Genomic DNA, 17653 nt, shown 5'->3' with positions numbered 1-17653 from the left:
AACAAGCACGGACCATTTTGGGAAAGAAACTGTTGAAGGTTTTGCAGAAGTAAACATTCCAGTCAGAAACCTCTTATTATAAAGAATAAAAACAATTTATTCCCTCTCATTATTATTTTCCCTGATCACCAATAATTTTTACTTATTCTTTTACTGTTTTCCATCAATTTGAAACCACTAACAATGCACCAATAGACAACTGGTGGTGTTAAATCTGCGAAAAAATAGATGCTAATCCTGACAACAGTTGATGCACGATGCATGTAACTTCAAATTTAAAAAAGGCTACTATGTTTAGTAACTGGCTACTATGGTTTGTAACCCAGAAAAATAAATGAAGACTCGGTACTTTAGACACACTAAAAGGATTTTAGCATGTACAGAGACATACAAAAAGCACATTCTTTCCCTGCTTTCAATGAAATGAGTAATGACCGTGTAAGGCATAAGGCACCAGATGGTAGCTTGTGGAAATATGTGCAGTTATAGTTTAAAACAAGTGAGAGAATTCTATCTGATAATGCCAAACATCATAATGCGAAGCAAATAGTCAGCTGGATAAGTGTCCACTTTTTTGTACAGTACTATTAACATTTTACTGGGTGAACAAAGTGGCCGGCCGCGGTGGTCTTGCGGTTCTAGGCGCGCAGTCCGGAACCGTGCGACTGCTACGGTCGCTGGTTCAAATCCTGCCTCGGGCATGGATGTGTGTGATGTCGTTAGGTTAGTTAGGTTTAAGTAGTTCTAAGTTCTAGGGGACTGATAACCACAGCAGTTGAGTCCGATAGTGCTCAAAGCCATTTGAACCATTTGAACAAAGTGGTGCAACAAATATGTGAATGACATGTGAAACAAGAACATAATTCAACCTAAGGTATACAACTCTCTTTGTTGTTAGGCTATGCACACAGGTTTAGGACGCCACACCAATTTTCAGGCAATTGCCAGAACAGGTAGGCATATAATGTTACTTTGTTGAGAACATCAGAACCATAACTCATCATTGCATTAAACTTACTCTTATATACTGGCATATGCTTGAAAAAGGTGTGATGCATGAAAAATGTTGTACAGTATAAGGATAATACAGCTGAGATCGATTTATTTACAGAATGTCATTTTTATAAAACTGCTCATGAAACAAACCTTTATCTCATGTCCATTATAATTATCCGGGTTGTTATGCTGTGGTCGGTTGACCACAGCAAAACAGCATGGATAATTATAATGAACATGACATTTCCGGCCATGAAAGTCTACATTTTAGTATATAAACCTTTGTGTGTTACTGTTGCAACTGAACTGATCACCAGGCAACACAAAATTATTGTACAGCCTATACAGCATGGTGGCGTTAATAATAAAAATAAAATTGTAAGCACACATTCTCTGTTTTTATGAACATTTTTAGGAAGGTTAAAAACTGCTTTGTAAAATAATAAATAGCTGCACTACTATTTCTACTGAACACAATCAACATGAGACCAACATCACGCCATCTTCAGGACTCAGAATGGAACTCTGTCATGCACTCTCACAGTTACAATGCCAAATGTAACTTATAGAATGATCCATTACTATTATTAACTGCCTATGAGTAACCTTTATCTCATGACAACATTAGTTATAGGGGAAACTATTTTAATGTGGACTCTTGACAATTGGACAACATGACATTTTTCACTTATACAATTTGTTGCCACAGATGAAAGAAACAATATCATCATTATCATCATTTAAGACTGATTACGCCTTTCAGCGTTCAGTGTGGAGCATAGCCCCCCTTATAAAATTCTTCCATGATCCCCTATTCAGTGCTAACATTGGTGCCTCTTCTGATGTTAAGCCTATTACTTCAAAATCATTCTTAACCGAATCCAGGTACCTTCTCCTTGGTCTACCCCGACTCCTCCTACCCTCTACTGTTGAACCCATGAGTCTCTTGGGTAACCTTGCTTCTCCCATGCATGTAACATGACCCCACCATCTAAGCCTGTTCGCCCTGACTGCTACATCTATAGAGTTCATTCCCAATTGTTTTTTTTTTCCTCATTGTGTGGACACCCTCCTGCCATTGTTCCCAATCATCCTAGCTACTTTCATATCCGCAACCTCAACTTTATTGATAAGGTAACCTGAATCCACCCAGCTTTCGCTCCCATACAACAAAGATGGTCAAAAGATTGAACGGTGCACAGATAACTTAGTCTTGGTACTGACTTCCTTCTTGCAAAAGAGAGTAGATCGTAGCTGAGCGCTCACTGCATTAGCTTTGCTACACCTCACTTCCAGTTCTTTCACTATGTTGCCATCCTGTGAGAATATGCATCCCAAGTACTTGAAACCGTCCACCTGTTCTAACTTTGTTCCTCCTATTTGGCACTCAATCCGTTTATATCTCTTTCCCACTGACATTACTTTCATTTTGGAGATGCTAATCTTCATACCACAGTCCTTACATTTCTGATCTAGCTCTGAAATATTACTTCGTAAACTTTCAATCGAATCTGCCGTCACAACTAAGTACTGTGTCCCTGTACCTTGTCCATTTCTTTTCCAATGACTGTAATTGACTACATTCAAGTAACTGGTACCTTTCTGAGATCACTGTTATGTACTTGTGTCTGATTTCCTTATCCTGAAGTTTCTCCACTCTTATCGTCCTACACATGGACATGACCTCCTGCACTTTCGGCCTCACAATACCAATTTCACTGCAGATTAAATAGTGATCAGTGTCATCAAAGAATCCCCTGAATACCCGTGTGTCCCTCATAGCCTTCCTGAATTCCTGATCTGTTATTATATAATCAATGACAGATCTGATTCCCCTGCCTTCCCAAGTATACCGGTGAATGTTCTTATGTTTAAAAAAGGAGTTTGTGATTACTAAACCCATACTGGCACAGAAATCCAAGAGTTGTTTCCCATTTGTGTTGGCCTCCATATCCTCTCCAAATTTACCCATAACCATTTCATACCCTTCTGTTCGATTTCCAATCCTGGCATTAAAATCACCCATGAGCAGAACACCATCCTTGTCCTTTACTCTAACAACTACATCACTGAGTGCGTCATAAAAACTATCCATCTTATCTTGATCTGTCCCTTCACAATGTGAATATACTGACAAAATCCTAATTTTCTTGCTAGACACTTTCAAATCTATCCACATCAGTCGTTCATTTGCATACCTTATTGCAACTACGCTGGGTTCCATTTCTTTCCTGATGTAAAGCCCTACACCCCATTGTGCTATTCCTGCTTTGACTCCTGACAGGTAGACCTTGTATTCTCCCACTTCCTCTTCTTTCTCACCCCTTACCTGAATGTCACTAACAGCTAAAACGTCCAACCCCATCTTATTTGCAGCCTCTGCCAGCTCTACCTTCTTCCCAGAGTAGCCCCGTTGATATTAATAGCTCCCCATCTCATTACCATTCGTTTGCCGAGTCGTATCTGAGGAGTCCCTGGTTTGTCAATTAGAGGTGGGACTCCATCACCTCCAGAGGTCCGAGGCATTTTGCTCTGATTGTTGCCAGCATCATATTCAAACAGAAGAAACAATAAGGACGACAAAAAATTCTACTAGGACTAACTGGGGATTGGAATCTAGAACAATGGACCTTTAGTCAACATTTACTAATTTATTAAGCCATCACAATTTTTTTTCCCATCGGAAGTAGGGTTGGTGGCGGTGGTGGTGGTGGTGGAGCTTTACTTGCATCAGCAAATAAAGTGTGCACACTTTTTGTTTTCTAAACTTCCCAGTAATGTCTATGTAAATGCTGTCAACATAAATAATTATTGCAGTATCATTTGAATTATTCAACAATGATCTTTCTGTGAAATGAGCTGCAAAGGATATTCTGCCCTTGCAGTTACTCAAATACTTGGTTTGTACCTTCACCATACAAGTGTGCTTTCCCATTTGGAACAAAGAAGCTTAGATCAACATTCTTCAATGCTCATTATTCATAAGATAATAACAACCACAAAAGAAAAACTGCCATCCTAACAGAATAACTGCATGTATGTATGTACAATCAAAGTATTCTCTCAGACTGTGCCATTCACTCTCGAAACAACACACAGACTGTAGCTAAGCAATTCTCCAATTCTTTTTCCAATGATACTAGTTCAGCAAGATGTATATATTAGACCCTCTGTGTAATTCATGAAGTGGGAGTGAGGTACTGCTAAGTAGAAGCTGCAAGGTGGATCAAATGGCCTGTCTCAATAGTTCTCCTAGAAACAGCATTTCACGAAAGGCAAGGGTCAAGGTTTGGGACTAAGTTCAGCACACAGTTTTAATTACTATCTTGGTAAGTTTCAACCAGTTCGACTGTTCACTTCGAACTTCATGGGACTAATCATATCAGCCACATTTATCAATTTCTTGTATGTAACATACTGATCTCATTGGCAAATACAAGAGGTAAGAGTAGTGAGCACATGACTTCTTTTGTCTGCGCACCTGCAAAAAGTGGGTAACAAACGTGGTCATATAAGCGCACCAACATTTGTTCTCCAATCAACTACTGAATATATCCAAAAGATGACTGACTAAATGACAACTGGTAAGTTTCAAAATATTCTGACAAACTTCATAAAATTACTTACAGCTGCAACTACTGAGTTTCGACCAACCCATGCACAGCTCAGAAATGGCAGGAACTCAGTACGTAATTTGCTAACTGTCATTTGTTTGTTTGCATCAGCTACAGATATGGAAGAGTCATGCCCCACCCAACAAACTCTGTTCCCATCACCTGAGAAGGCAACAGCTCGCACCCATCCTCCTGCAAATAAAATAGGAAATCTCACATGAGAAAAAGTGGAAAAGGTTTGCAAAATTTTCATAGATTACAGAGAAACCGTTTCACCTAAATACAGAATATTTATGGACATACCTCCTCCTGATGAATTTGGAAACTCTGCAAGTAACTGTCCCAAGGTCATCTTCATTCCCCATGGAGAAGGTTGTGGCATTTCCTCTATGTCTTTGATAAAGGCAGAAAAGATTCTCACCTGAAAATACAAGCACCTTAGATAATATACTGTTGTAATTATTTACATACATTCAGTGCTCCAAGAAAGTTTATAATAAAATGGCAAATATGCCAGTCACAGTGCAGAACTTGAAGGTGAGGCAACAACAACATCAATGTTTCAGATGCCAGTGCATCGGGCACAGGGTACGCCAATGCTTTATGCCTGATGTCTATATCTGCTCACTTCCACATGAAGAGGCACTTAAGTGTACAAACTGTGGTAGAAAACACTCAGCATGTCTAGGTTAGATGTCAGTTCTCGGAAGGTGGCAGCGGCCATGACCATGACGGAGCTACCAACTGCAACAACATGGCACTCAGCACCAACTATACTGATGCTGCTAGAAATGGAGACATCGACAGCTTTGTCACATTGCTCCTGATACTCTTTGATCGTACGATGAACATAGTCAAACAACCTGCTGCTCTAGATGTCTGTGACACTGCTGTGGGTACAGCCAAGTTGCCAGCTGCTCAACATCTAGCAGTTTAACTTGCTACTCCGCGTGCCCACGGGTGCGAGCTGCAGGACTGATCATCCTGGCTGACTACAGTCATGCTACCAGAACCACAGCCAACAGCAAAGGCAAAGAAGAAGAACCTAAATCACAAATCCTCAAGATAATCAAAAAAGAAAACCACACCATCATGGTAGTTGAACGGTAGGCCAAACACTTAGGTGTTAGAACTGTGTCATATAAAGAGGTTGACGGGTCCTCTGAAGAACCGAGTTGAATGTGCATGGGAATGGAAGAGGAGAGGCCAATCCTGTGATCCATAGTCTTGGCTTCCTCAGCACTGGCTGGTGTTGGGTAACTGGTCTGCAGACTTCTGGTAACAGGGTTTCCAAAAGGGGTTCCTGTCACTGGTAGACACCAGAGGAGGATGCTCCTTCTCTGACTGGGTACAGGGAGTTTAGGTCCATGAACATGGTGCTGCAGGAACCACAAGAAGTCAACAATGTGGGAGTAAATATACAAAGTATTGCCGACGACCTGGTTAAAGTGGTGGCAAAAGTCGATATCATGTAGACAGAATATAAACAAATAGTATTTTTTCCACTCTTAAAAATTTGAGAGGCGATTGGCTATCTTCAATGCTTGGATTTTGCATTTCTTAAATAATGTAGTACACTATGGGGGCTGGTGAGGCTGGCTGTTTATGCAACTGTCACAGATAAGGGGCAGCTCACATGGTGCATTTTCATGCAGTAGTCAACTGCAGTCTTCACAAATCAGGTCGTAAGTACAGTGGGTAAATATGTGCCCGACGCACTGACATTTAAAGCATTGCATTAGGTGTGATCATCACTGGCTCCACTCTATATGCATCAAGCCGGGAAGAGTCTTCTGAGAGGATGTATACAGAAGACAAATACTGATCAATATGATTGTAACCAAGAACCGATAAAATTAAGAGACAGACACAAGTAGAAGTGAGAGTGGGCTAAGAGGGTGTAGGTGAGCAAAATGCTCAGCTCAGAAAGCAGCTGGAGAACCCCACGACATATTATGCAATGGGAGATGCACTTGCTGCATCTGACTCATTCTCTCACCCTTCACTACCACAAGAAAACTAGCAATGTGGACAAGTTTATCGAATCTCAGGAAATGCAACAACAATGATGAGACAGTAAATCAACAACAATGTAAAAGAATAAGAACAATGGAAAAGGTTGGGAGGACAGGAGCCAGGTCCGACCAACGAACAACGTCAGTTATGTGCTCCCATAGTCAGAGCGGGCGACAGGGCACGCCTCCAATTCCTCAGTCAGCTGATGAGGCCAATATGTCCTATGTAACAGAGAGGAGGTATTGAGTGAGGGAAACACAGCTTCACATCACAGCAGTAAACCATGATTTTGACCTCCTCCATCTGTCTGGATGCAATCCAGGAACAAAGAGGAGTAAGTCACTTTGTTGTGCTTGCCTCCTAAGACTTTTCCAAGGAGAAAAAGGTCACATGTTTGTAAAAATCTACACAGAAGTATTCTCATATGTCTTAACACAGCTGCAGCTTCACAGCAACAAGCTGAAAGCTTATGTCTTTTCATGGTGCCTGATAACTGCTGTGGAAAGATTGCCAGAGCCCTGTGACCACCAGATGATAACTTTGGCCAGCTATCCACCATGTTGCTGCCTATTTCAAACAAAGGCTCTTCCCATGGGTGCCACCCAGCCAGAGCAATAGCCGTCTGGCTCAATGGCCATTGCCCATAGTCATGGTGCACCCAAACGGACAGGCACCTACTCCTCGACAAACAGGGAGGTGACAGCTTTAGTATTGACAGTGCATTCCCTGTGCATTCAGGTTCTACCACTGTACAAGTACCTGATAAATCTCCACATGGACTGAGTGACCTTCCCTGCATGACCTGCATTTCAGGAAAAAATTCTGAAAGGGTGTAGTTCAAACCTAGAAGTGAGGAGCAAATGTAAGTCAACAAATAGGTGGTGTAAAATAATGAAAGAAAAGCTGTAGTCCAGTCCAATGTATAATCTAGGTTGTCAGCAGGGAATCTGTTCTAGGGACTAACAAGGTGAGGGACTGACATGTGGGTCACCAATATTTATCAGGTTTAGCAAGGACATTCTACAGTATAACCCCACTTTTATATTCTTCAAATTAATGTTTTCCCGCCATTTACAACACTTTTTTATCGCTCCCATGAAATATCCTATGTCCACAATGTTAATTTGCACCCAATTTTACATCAGCATATTTATAATTTTCCCGTGACTTAAACTTTATAAAAGAAATTTGCGAAGAAAAAAAAATTACATAAAATGACGCTGGAATGATGTTTGCCATCAAGTAGTATTTACAAACATTACGTGATTAAGTTTCTTGACAGCTAGGCGCTCTGCTCAGTGGATTTGGAGTGGGAAACATGTAAAAGTTGGAACAATTTGTGCCGTATCTCCTGCTGCTGCGAAGTTCTACTCAGTGTGGTGGCTGATGGGAGTAATTGCACCCCATTTATATGGTGCTCCCAAAATGGATTTCGTAAACTGATGTCCAAATACCGCTTCTGGGTCATCAACGTTAGTTCGAATAAAGATATAATGACGAATCACAGCCAGTTCCAAACTGCTTCTACAGTCTTGCACAATGTCGTGATTGTTGTGATCGAGGCTACATCTTTGTCGGATCATATTTAGTGCGTTTCACCGTTTGACCGCCTGCAGCACTAGTTGAAACCTTCAGTCACTTTGTGTTGCTTGCGTGTTGGTTTAAACACAGTGCCATATAATTATGATTTTTTTTTTTATGCTGGATGAAATGTGTTTCGAGAATTTATTCTCATTGTCAGGTGCAGTATTTACTTATGTATTTTTTGTGATGTTATACAAACAAACAATGTAAGTGATAGCTGGCATGTGTGGGGGTTTACCTACATAACTGAGGAGGCAAAGTACGTGATAACCTCAAAAAGATGAATTCAGTGTTAGTTTTTGAAAAAATGAGGTCAAAGTCGATGATGAAAAATCGAACATTCAATACTATACATAGAAAGAGCATCTAAAAACAAACAACCTTTATTAATATAATATGAGGTGCTTAGTTAATTATGTTCAAGTTATTAATGTTTTTTGTGTTTTTATGCTGTAGCTTGATTACCCGTGATTCTCTGCATCTAGCAGAGTGAGGTTGGTGGTCTGTGTTCACATTAAACTGTCAATGTTGTTCACAAATTCAGAGAATCAACAACCTCCGACAAGTTTGCTGGCAGAATGTGAAGTTCAAAACGTTGAAGATGTTGCAGGTATTGTTGAAAACAAGAGTGAAAAAAGCAAACAAGCACTCACTGACGTGATAAAAGTTCTCAAATTTATTTTGAGACAACAGCTTTGCACTGCCAGCTGTGAGCACATCAATTTCTGAAAGATCTTGTTTTATCCGCAGTTTTGGATTATATGGTATGCACCAGGAAGTGACTTTTGTAAAAGTTGAAGAGGTTGTCTATGAAAATAAAACTGAAGCTCTTCCAGATTTTGTTGACAGTATTAATATCACCGATGATTCAAGTGCATCAACCGTATCACCTGTAAAATCAGGATGAAAATATAAAGATTCAGTGTATGAACCAAATCCAAGAGAGAAGACCTGGGGTAAGTAACATTGAGTGTCAAAATAACTGCAGTTGTATTGGCGAAACAGCATCCTGATTGGAGTATGAAAACATTGCAGACCAAGGAAGTAAGTTCAAGGTTAATAAGAAAGAACTTAGTGAAGAGATGGGAAGCAGACATCGAAAACGGAGTATACTGAGTTGGTAAATTAAATGCTGTCAATAAATGAGCATTCAAGAGATTCACTGAAGCCAGAGAAGGTGCAGAGCACATAGCAGCTTCTCTTCAGCATTGGGCGATAGCAGCAAGTATGCAGTTTAAATCACAGGCAAGTGATGTTCAGTTCACCGAGTCGTCGTCGTCATCGTCATCCTGTCAAGCTCTTTCAGCGACAGGCCAAAGCCTCCATTGCAACCTATGACTGAGATTTTGTAATAAACACTGACCACACAGGATGACAATATTTACGAGAGAGAGAGAGAGAGAGAGAGAGAGAGAGAGAGAGAGAGAGAGAGATATTGGAATAACACTGAAGTGGGCGGAGCTTGCGCAGTATGCATTTCTGTAGCTAGGCATGTATAGCACAACTCATTGCCAGTTCAGTGCTGCCTGCATTGTTGACCTGGCTTGTTCTGTTCATCTGTAGTGATTGTTTCTGCTAGTGCTGCTTCATTCTTGTTTCATTTTTTATGATGGCAAATTTAAGTGAACAAAGTGTAGCTGTGAAATTTTGTTTTCTACTCAGTAAAAATGCTGTTGAAACTATTTTAATGTTGGAAACAGCTTACCAAGATGATGCCATGGAAAAATCTCAAGTGTATGAGTGGTTTTCTTGATTTAAAAATGGTGATATGCCCATTGATGACAAACCTGGTTCAGGACGTACATCAACTGCCCAAATCGACAAAAGTATTGAAAAAATTCGAGAGCTTGTTGCTCACAGACCATTGAAAGACAACTGATCAACTGTCAGGAATTAGTGGATTATCTTGGAGCTCAGTTCAGCGGAATTTAACAGAAGATCTGGGAATGAAAAGGTTTGCTGCTGAGTTTGTTCCTCGGGTTCTGACTGATAATCCAAAGCAACATCAAGTTGCGTGCTTTGAAGCAACAGCTTGAAACTCATCAAGATTTTGTGTCAAAGGTCATTACGGTGCTGAGTAATGGTGCTATGGTTACGACCCAGAAACCAATGGAAGATGTCATCGTCACCCTGCCAGAAAAATGTTGAGTCAAATCAAACATCATCAAAACAATGCCAAGGGCATAGTTCATTCAGAGTCTGTTCCCCCATGTAAGACAGTCAGTCAAACCTTTTATTTGGAAGTTTTCAGAGGATTGTGCAACAGTGTTCTTCAAAAAAGACCTAATTTGTGGCAGACAGAAGACTGATTCTTCTACCACAACAATGCACCTGCACACACAGCCATCTCTGTTAGTTTTTGGCTACAAATGGCATGGTTCTGCTGCCCGATACATGTTACTCCCACGACCTGGCTATGTGTTACTTTTTCTTATTTACACACACGAAAAGGGGCATGAAAGGACACCAATTTGACAAAATTTGAGAAGTCAAGAGAAAAACAAGGGAGGAGCTGTCAGCCATTTCTAAAGATGACTACAAAAAAAAATTTTAAGCAGCGGAGCACTGGTGGGACAAATATATTAGTTGTAATGGAGAGTATTTCAAAGAAGATAAGTTTGTTTTGTAAACAACTTGAAAATATATAGCTTTTAAAAAATAATTCCTTTTTTTGTACCCTCTTGTACAGTTAGTATAAAACATATGCTGACACACTGAAGCAATAATAAAACATTTGTTTCAATTGGTACTGAGAACTGTCTTACACCATGCAATATTCCATTGCTGCATCTGAAAAACTGATGCTGACAGTGTTCTTTTGTTAGCAAGAATACAATAGAAAATTCAGTCTACAAGTCTCTCAGGAAGTTGAAGCTCTGCAGAGCCAATCTGGAAACGTTTTTTGCCACATGCTTAAAATGGCAAAATTACCTCCCAACTGCATGAATCTTATCTGGTTCACAATGTGAAACCTCATGTGCAGCAAAATACACTCTTCCTGATATTCAATTTATATGGTGGCTGAAACAACATCACATGCCATGAGACGACTTTCATATATGAGGATGCTCAACCAACATGCAATGTGAACGAGATGGGTGTGATGAACAACCCAAATGTACTTCTCTGTTAACCATGTGATGTTTACTTTTTCCGAGAGGTAAATAATTTCATCACAAGACTTCAAAACCATGTGATATACATGACTTCAAAATTGTACGATACTTCAAAATTGTACGACATCACAGCAGAGCAGATAACTGCATCTGCACACGCTTACTGAAGTTAAAATGATATACCAGATCAATGCTATTAGAAGAACCGTTATAAAGGTTTGGAATGCTTTCTATCTTAGAAAAAATAAGGAAGAATGGAGAGTGAACACATTACCTTTCCACAAGTAAGGACAAAACTGGTAAGCCTCACCCTCTTCAAAGCTATGTTGTATTTGTTTTTAAGCAATTTGGGAAATGCACATGACTGACATTTAAAGTTGTAAACATTATTAAAACTTGCAGCTACTTTGAAAATAATGATTTACCTACAAACACGGAAAACAAGTTTCTTCTTTATTACATTCACATATAAATACTCACCTTAAAATCTGTTGATCCGGCAACGAGCAACACATTGTTTGGATGCCAATCAATTGCTGTGATAGTGGAGCGGATGGGCTTCTTTATATGTTTTGAAACCCACCAATCATTTTCACTTTCAAAGTAGCACACAGAAATCAGTCGTGCTCCGGAACCAACAGCAAACTTGTTTTCTGCAGCACAAATGACAAAAGCATTTGATTCAAAAACAGTCAATAGGGTAACATTTATTAACTGAAGCTCTGAAAAAATGGCTTTCATTTGTGTGGAGAGAAGTGCAAGTAAAAACTGTGCAAGTACATGAAATTTTTATTTGTTGTATTATTATTGCTATTATTACTAAATTTTCTGGCTGTTGCTTGTGTATGAATAGCTCTAGCTTCTTTCTCTTTTCTTCTGAAGCTCATATATAACTTGGAATACAAAACAACAAAAGTATTAGTAATAAAAATCCTGAGGATGGTTCTTGAACAAACAAGATGTGGGCCCTACTTGAATTCATCAGTGTACATAATGCAGCAATTATGATACTTGTCCAAATTACTAGCAAACAAAGATATAATAAGGAATACTACAGGATTTAATTAAGGTCATTACATGACTTCTCACCAAGGATGATGTAATACCAATAGCAAGTCACTATTTCATGTGATACTAAACATTTACATTCTAAAGCCCTTTTGGCAAATGAAGGCTTTTATGAAAAAACACCTTCACAAATATCCAAGCTCAAGGAGGATCCATACTTGACAATTTCTCATTGTGGCAGTAAATTAAATAATACGACTTTTACATTTATACTCATACTCTGCAAACAACTGTAAAAAGTGTGACAAAGTACTTTCCACTACACCACGTATCAGGCTTTCCTCCTGTTTGATCTGCATATGGACTGTGAGGGAAGAATGACTATCTAAATACCTCTGTGTGCGCTGGATTTCATGCAATCTCATCTTATCACTGAAAAACTTATATATAATGTACTGTAATATAGGGCTAACAGATGAAATGTATTCTAACAATACCCAATAGTGTACAACTCTGAACCCCTGAATTGAACCTGAAACCAAACAATAATTCAGTAACCAGAATGTTCATCTTTCATCCTCTTGGTCAATACTTGTAATGAAGAGAGTTCTCCAGGATGAGAACTCAAAATAACTAATCTTGAACCGGGTGCCAATCTCAGTGTCTGGAGGTAACTCACATATTTTTAAATGAAATTTTAGGTTTCATATTTGTTTATTCACTTTTTCTTCAAATTATATGTAAATTTTATTTAAAATATCTGTTGTATACAAACTTGCAATGAAATACAGTAACTGATTAAAAATCCAATATAATTCGCAACTGACCACTAGATTTCACGAGAGGCAGATTGCCTGTATCAAAGGGGGTAGGGAGTATTGTGTTGTCAGTAGAGAAGTAGTGACAGCAAAATGAGTCAGTCAGGTGATCTCACTGATTTGGAACATTGGATGTCACGTGAGTAACAAACTCATCAAAGATATTTCAACCCTTATAATGCTGCACATGTTAATTGGAAACATCAAGGAAGGAAGCATAGCCAACCAAGTTCTGTCAGACCTCGTGTACTGACAGACAGGAACCGGCATTGTGGAGGAGGGTTGTAAACTATTGCATGAAATTAGTGCAAGGTATCACTCGTAAGTGCTATCAGCAGTCCAGCTAGCACAATGACTGTACGTAGGAAGTTGAATATGAATGGGATACAAAGGTTGAGCACACATTTCTGCAGCCAACGCTATGCGAGACTTGAGGTGGTGTAAAGATGTCATTGGACAGTGAATGACTAGAAACAAGTGATGAATCAAGCTATAACCTGTGGCAATCCGATGGAAGAGTTTAGGCTTGGTGATTGCCTGAAGAACATTATGTACCACCATGTGTAGTGCCAACAGTGAAGTACCAAAGATATGGTGATATGGCATTGGGGTGTTTTCCCTGGTTGGGGTGTAGTCGTCTTATTGAGCTTAAGGAAATACTAAATGTGAAAGCTTATGAACACGTTATTTACAGCACTGTGACCTGTGAACAGTAGAGGAACAGTCTTGAGATAATTATTCGTTTCAGCATGACAATGCTAAGCATTAAAGCCATATTTGGTGGACAATAAATTCCTGAAATGGAGTGGCCTGCCGCGCCAGTCTCGACCTGAGCCCAATGGAACACCTTTGGGACAAGTTAAAACACTGACTTGGCTCAAGACCCAAGACCCCTGTGTCCAACATCACCACCTTTCCCTGGTTTTGGGTCTTGAGGAAGAATGGGCTACCCCCCCCCCCCCTCTCTCTCTCTCTCTCTCTCACACACACACACACACACACACACACACACACACACACACACACACACACACACACACACACACACACAATACTGAGAGTGACCCCAGCAGAGTCCATGCCATCATAATGAAAAAGGATGGATACAACCCACATGAATTTCCCCTAATAGGTGTCCAGAGAATTGTGATCAGCCAGTGTGCTTAATCATACATAAATCAGCAGGCGAGCTATAATGAAACGTATCTTTTGCCATTTCACAACAACATTCTTTTAGATTAGAAACTATTTCCCTTTACACATTTAAAATAATGTGTCATTGTTAATGCTTGTTTTTTAAACCAAAACATATTTGAATATTTCATAGCAATGTGGTTTATGCCACAAATGTATAATTACAGTGCTGCAATTTCAACAGAAACATAGGAACTCAAAAAAATGTATGAAAAGTTAATTACTGACTGATGATTTTGGTAAATAACTGAGATGACTGATCAAGGTTCATGAGGAGACTGCACATCATAAATCACACTAACTGAGCAAGAATTATTGCATTGAACAGAATCTGTATGAAATTGTCATAAAATACTACGAGGCGTGTTTTTTTAAGTAAGTATCGTTTTGAAATTAAAAAAAAGACATGTTAAGATATCTCAATAATTTTATTTTTACATGAAAGCCTGTACTTTAATCTATGCACTGATGCCATTACAGTCCAATTCTTCCTTGTTTACGTTGTGTACTGAGTGTTTAAGATGCCTCTGATAATCGCGAGTCCGCCGACTGCGAAGTACGGGCTGTTATAAGATTTCTTAGTGCTAAAGGCCTAAAAGCGATAGATATTCATCGTGAGATCTGTGCAGTTTACGGAGAAAACATTATGAGTGATGGAATGGTAAGAAAGTGGGTGAGAGCATTTAAAGATGGCTGCACAAATGTGCATGATGAACAACTGAGTAGGCGTCCTTTGGTCGTTAATGAAAGTTTTGTGCAGGAAGTGGACAATAAGGTGAGAGAAAACAGATGCTTTACAATTTCCTCCTTGCGGGATGACTTTCCTAAAGTTTCTCGTAGTGCTTTATGTGGCATTGTGACCGAGCACTTGAATTACTGAAAATTGTGCACAAGTTGGGTACCGAAAATGTTGACGGATGTGCACAAAACCAAACGTTTAGACAGTGCATTGACTTTACTTGAGTGATACCATAATGACAGTGATGATTTCTTAAGCCAAATTGTTATGGGCGATGAAACATGGGTGGCCTACGTCACACCAGAATCAAAGCAACAGTCCATGGAAGTTGAGCAAGGGCATTATTTTGCTGCAAGACAATGTCCGTCCGCATGTGGTAAATCAGACCAAAGACCTCATCACGTCTTTTCGATGGAAAACTCTAGATCATCCTCCGTGCAGCCTTGATCTTGTGTCCAGTGGCTACCATCTGTTCCTGCACTTGAAGAAACACCTGGGCGGTCAGCGTCTTCATGACAAAATCAAAACAGTGGTGATGCAGTGGTTAACAAGTCAGGCGGCGGACTTCTATGAGGACGGTATTCAAAAACTGGTACAACGTTATGACAAGTGCCTCAATATTGACGGAAATTATGTAGAAAAGTAGATTAAGGTACAGGCTTTCATGTAAAAATAAAATTATTGAGATATCTTAGTATGTCTTTTTTAAATTTCAAAACGATACTTATTTAAAAAACACCCCTGTACTATGGATGAGCTATACAGATCCAACACACACACACACACACACACACACACACACACACACACACACACACACTTTTTCAGAAAGCTTTTGTTACATAATGTAAGAAACTTCCTTCTGCCACTCTTACACAGTCAATTGTACTGGGTTGGAGTGACCACTTCGAAAGAGCGGAAACAACAAATACATTATGGGCCAATGCATTATAGTATTTTTCAAAGCACAATGTGGAGTTTTTACGTACAATTATTAAACTTACAGCCATGAAATTTTAGCACTCCATTACATATTCCTAGTATTAACTACTAAAACAACATCAAAAAGTATGATTCTAAGCATACCAAGTGGTGACCACTTCACACATGTGGCTGCTCTATTGATGCGCAGCAAGACAAGTGTTGGTTTCCACTTTCCATCTTCACCCTGAGTCCACACATACGCATTTCGATCCTAAAAATAAAGAAATTTTTCTCAAAATGTACTTAATAGGTATACAAATCGAAAAAGGTTAATATTGTAATGAAATAAAACGACTGTCAATATCCAGAAATTCTGTGATCTCTGAAGATATAAAGAGCAAAATAAAAATATTACAAGATTAAATAGTATATTAAACATACCACAGCACAGGTCACAATCCTATTTGTTTTAGGAGCCCAATCAATACCAGTCACACGTAAATCATGCTGGTTCAACACATCCAGTAACTTCCAGTCATTATCTAGACGTTTATAAATGTGAACCTCATGGTTGTTAGGAGACAAAGCCACTTCTGCAAAAAATATCATAACAAATTATACAGTCTGGAGTGGAACTACCATATGCTTCAATGATACTCTAACATCAATTGTGTGCTCGCCCCTCTATAATGAACTCTGATGTCAAAAATCATCACAACATGGAAAAAACGCATCAGAAGCACAAAAAAATAAAGAATTAGACTGCATATTGTAACATGAAAGTAACAGCTGCAGTAAAGGTACGAGACGTGTTTTTTAAGTAAGTACTGTTTTGAAATTAAATAGAGAGATGCTACGATATCTCAATAATTTTATTTTTACATGAAAGCCTGTACCTTAATCTACTTTTCTACATAATTTCCGCCAATATTGAGGCACTTGTCATAATGTTGTACCAGTTTTTGAATACCCTCCTTATAGAAGTCTGCCGCCTGACTTGTTAACCACTGCATCACCACTGTTTTTGACTTCGTCATCGTCTTGAAGACACTGACCACCCATGTGTTTCTTCAAGATGAAACATGGGTGGCCTATGTCACACCAGAAACAATGCAACAGTCCATGGAATGGTGGCTTTCAGATTCACCCAGAAAAGTGGAGTTCAAGCAAATAATTTCTGCCCAGAAAATCATGTGCAGTTTTTTGAGACAGAAAAAAAGAGTATTGCTTGTGGAATTTCTGTCTCATAATGAGACAATCAATGCAGCAGCTTACTGTAAGACATTGCACAATCTGCACTGTTCAGTTCAGAAGAAAAGACATGGCAAGTTGAGCAAGGGCATCATTTTGCTGCAAGACAATGCCCGTCCACATGTGGCGAATCAGACCAAAGATCTCATCACATCTTTTCGATGGGAAACTCTAGATCATCCTCTGTACAGCCCTGATCTTGCGCCCAGTGACTACCATCTGTTCCTGCACTTGAAGAAACACCTGGGCGGTCAGCGTCTTCATGACGTAGTCAAAACAGTGGTGATGCAGTGGTTAACAAGTCAGGCGGCAGACTTCTATGAGGAGGGTATTCAAAAACTGGTACAATGTTATGACAAGTGCCTCAATTATGTAGAAAAGTAGATTAAGGTA

General features: G+C 39.4%; 1 protein-coding gene across 1 annotated transcript in view; it reads right to left on the bottom strand.

Moving 5' to 3' along the window:
- The window catches only part of LOC126253661 (actin-related protein 2/3 complex subunit 1A-B), a 42395-nt gene that overhangs the window by 16040 nt on the left and 8702 nt on the right, over positions 1-17653 (bottom strand). Inside the window, exons 3-7 of the mRNA XM_049955179.1 lie at positions 16451-16602; positions 16172-16280; positions 11807-11979; positions 4914-5031; positions 4624-4802 (exon numbers count right to left, since the gene is read on the bottom strand). Coding sequence (XP_049811136.1) covers positions 4624-4802; positions 4914-5031; positions 11807-11979; positions 16172-16280; positions 16451-16602 — 731 coding nt within the window. The remainder of the gene's footprint in view (positions 1-4623; positions 4803-4913; positions 5032-11806; positions 11980-16171; positions 16281-16450; positions 16603-17653) is intronic.

Source organism: Schistocerca nitens, chromosome 4 (assembly GCF_023898315.1).
Source record: "Schistocerca nitens isolate TAMUIC-IGC-003100 chromosome 4, iqSchNite1.1, whole genome shotgun sequence".
Taxonomy (NCBI): Eukaryota; Metazoa; Arthropoda; class Insecta; order Orthoptera; family Acrididae; genus Schistocerca; species Schistocerca nitens.
Note: the sequence above shows the minus strand (reverse complement) of the source record. Positions and strands in the feature narration are given on the sequence as shown.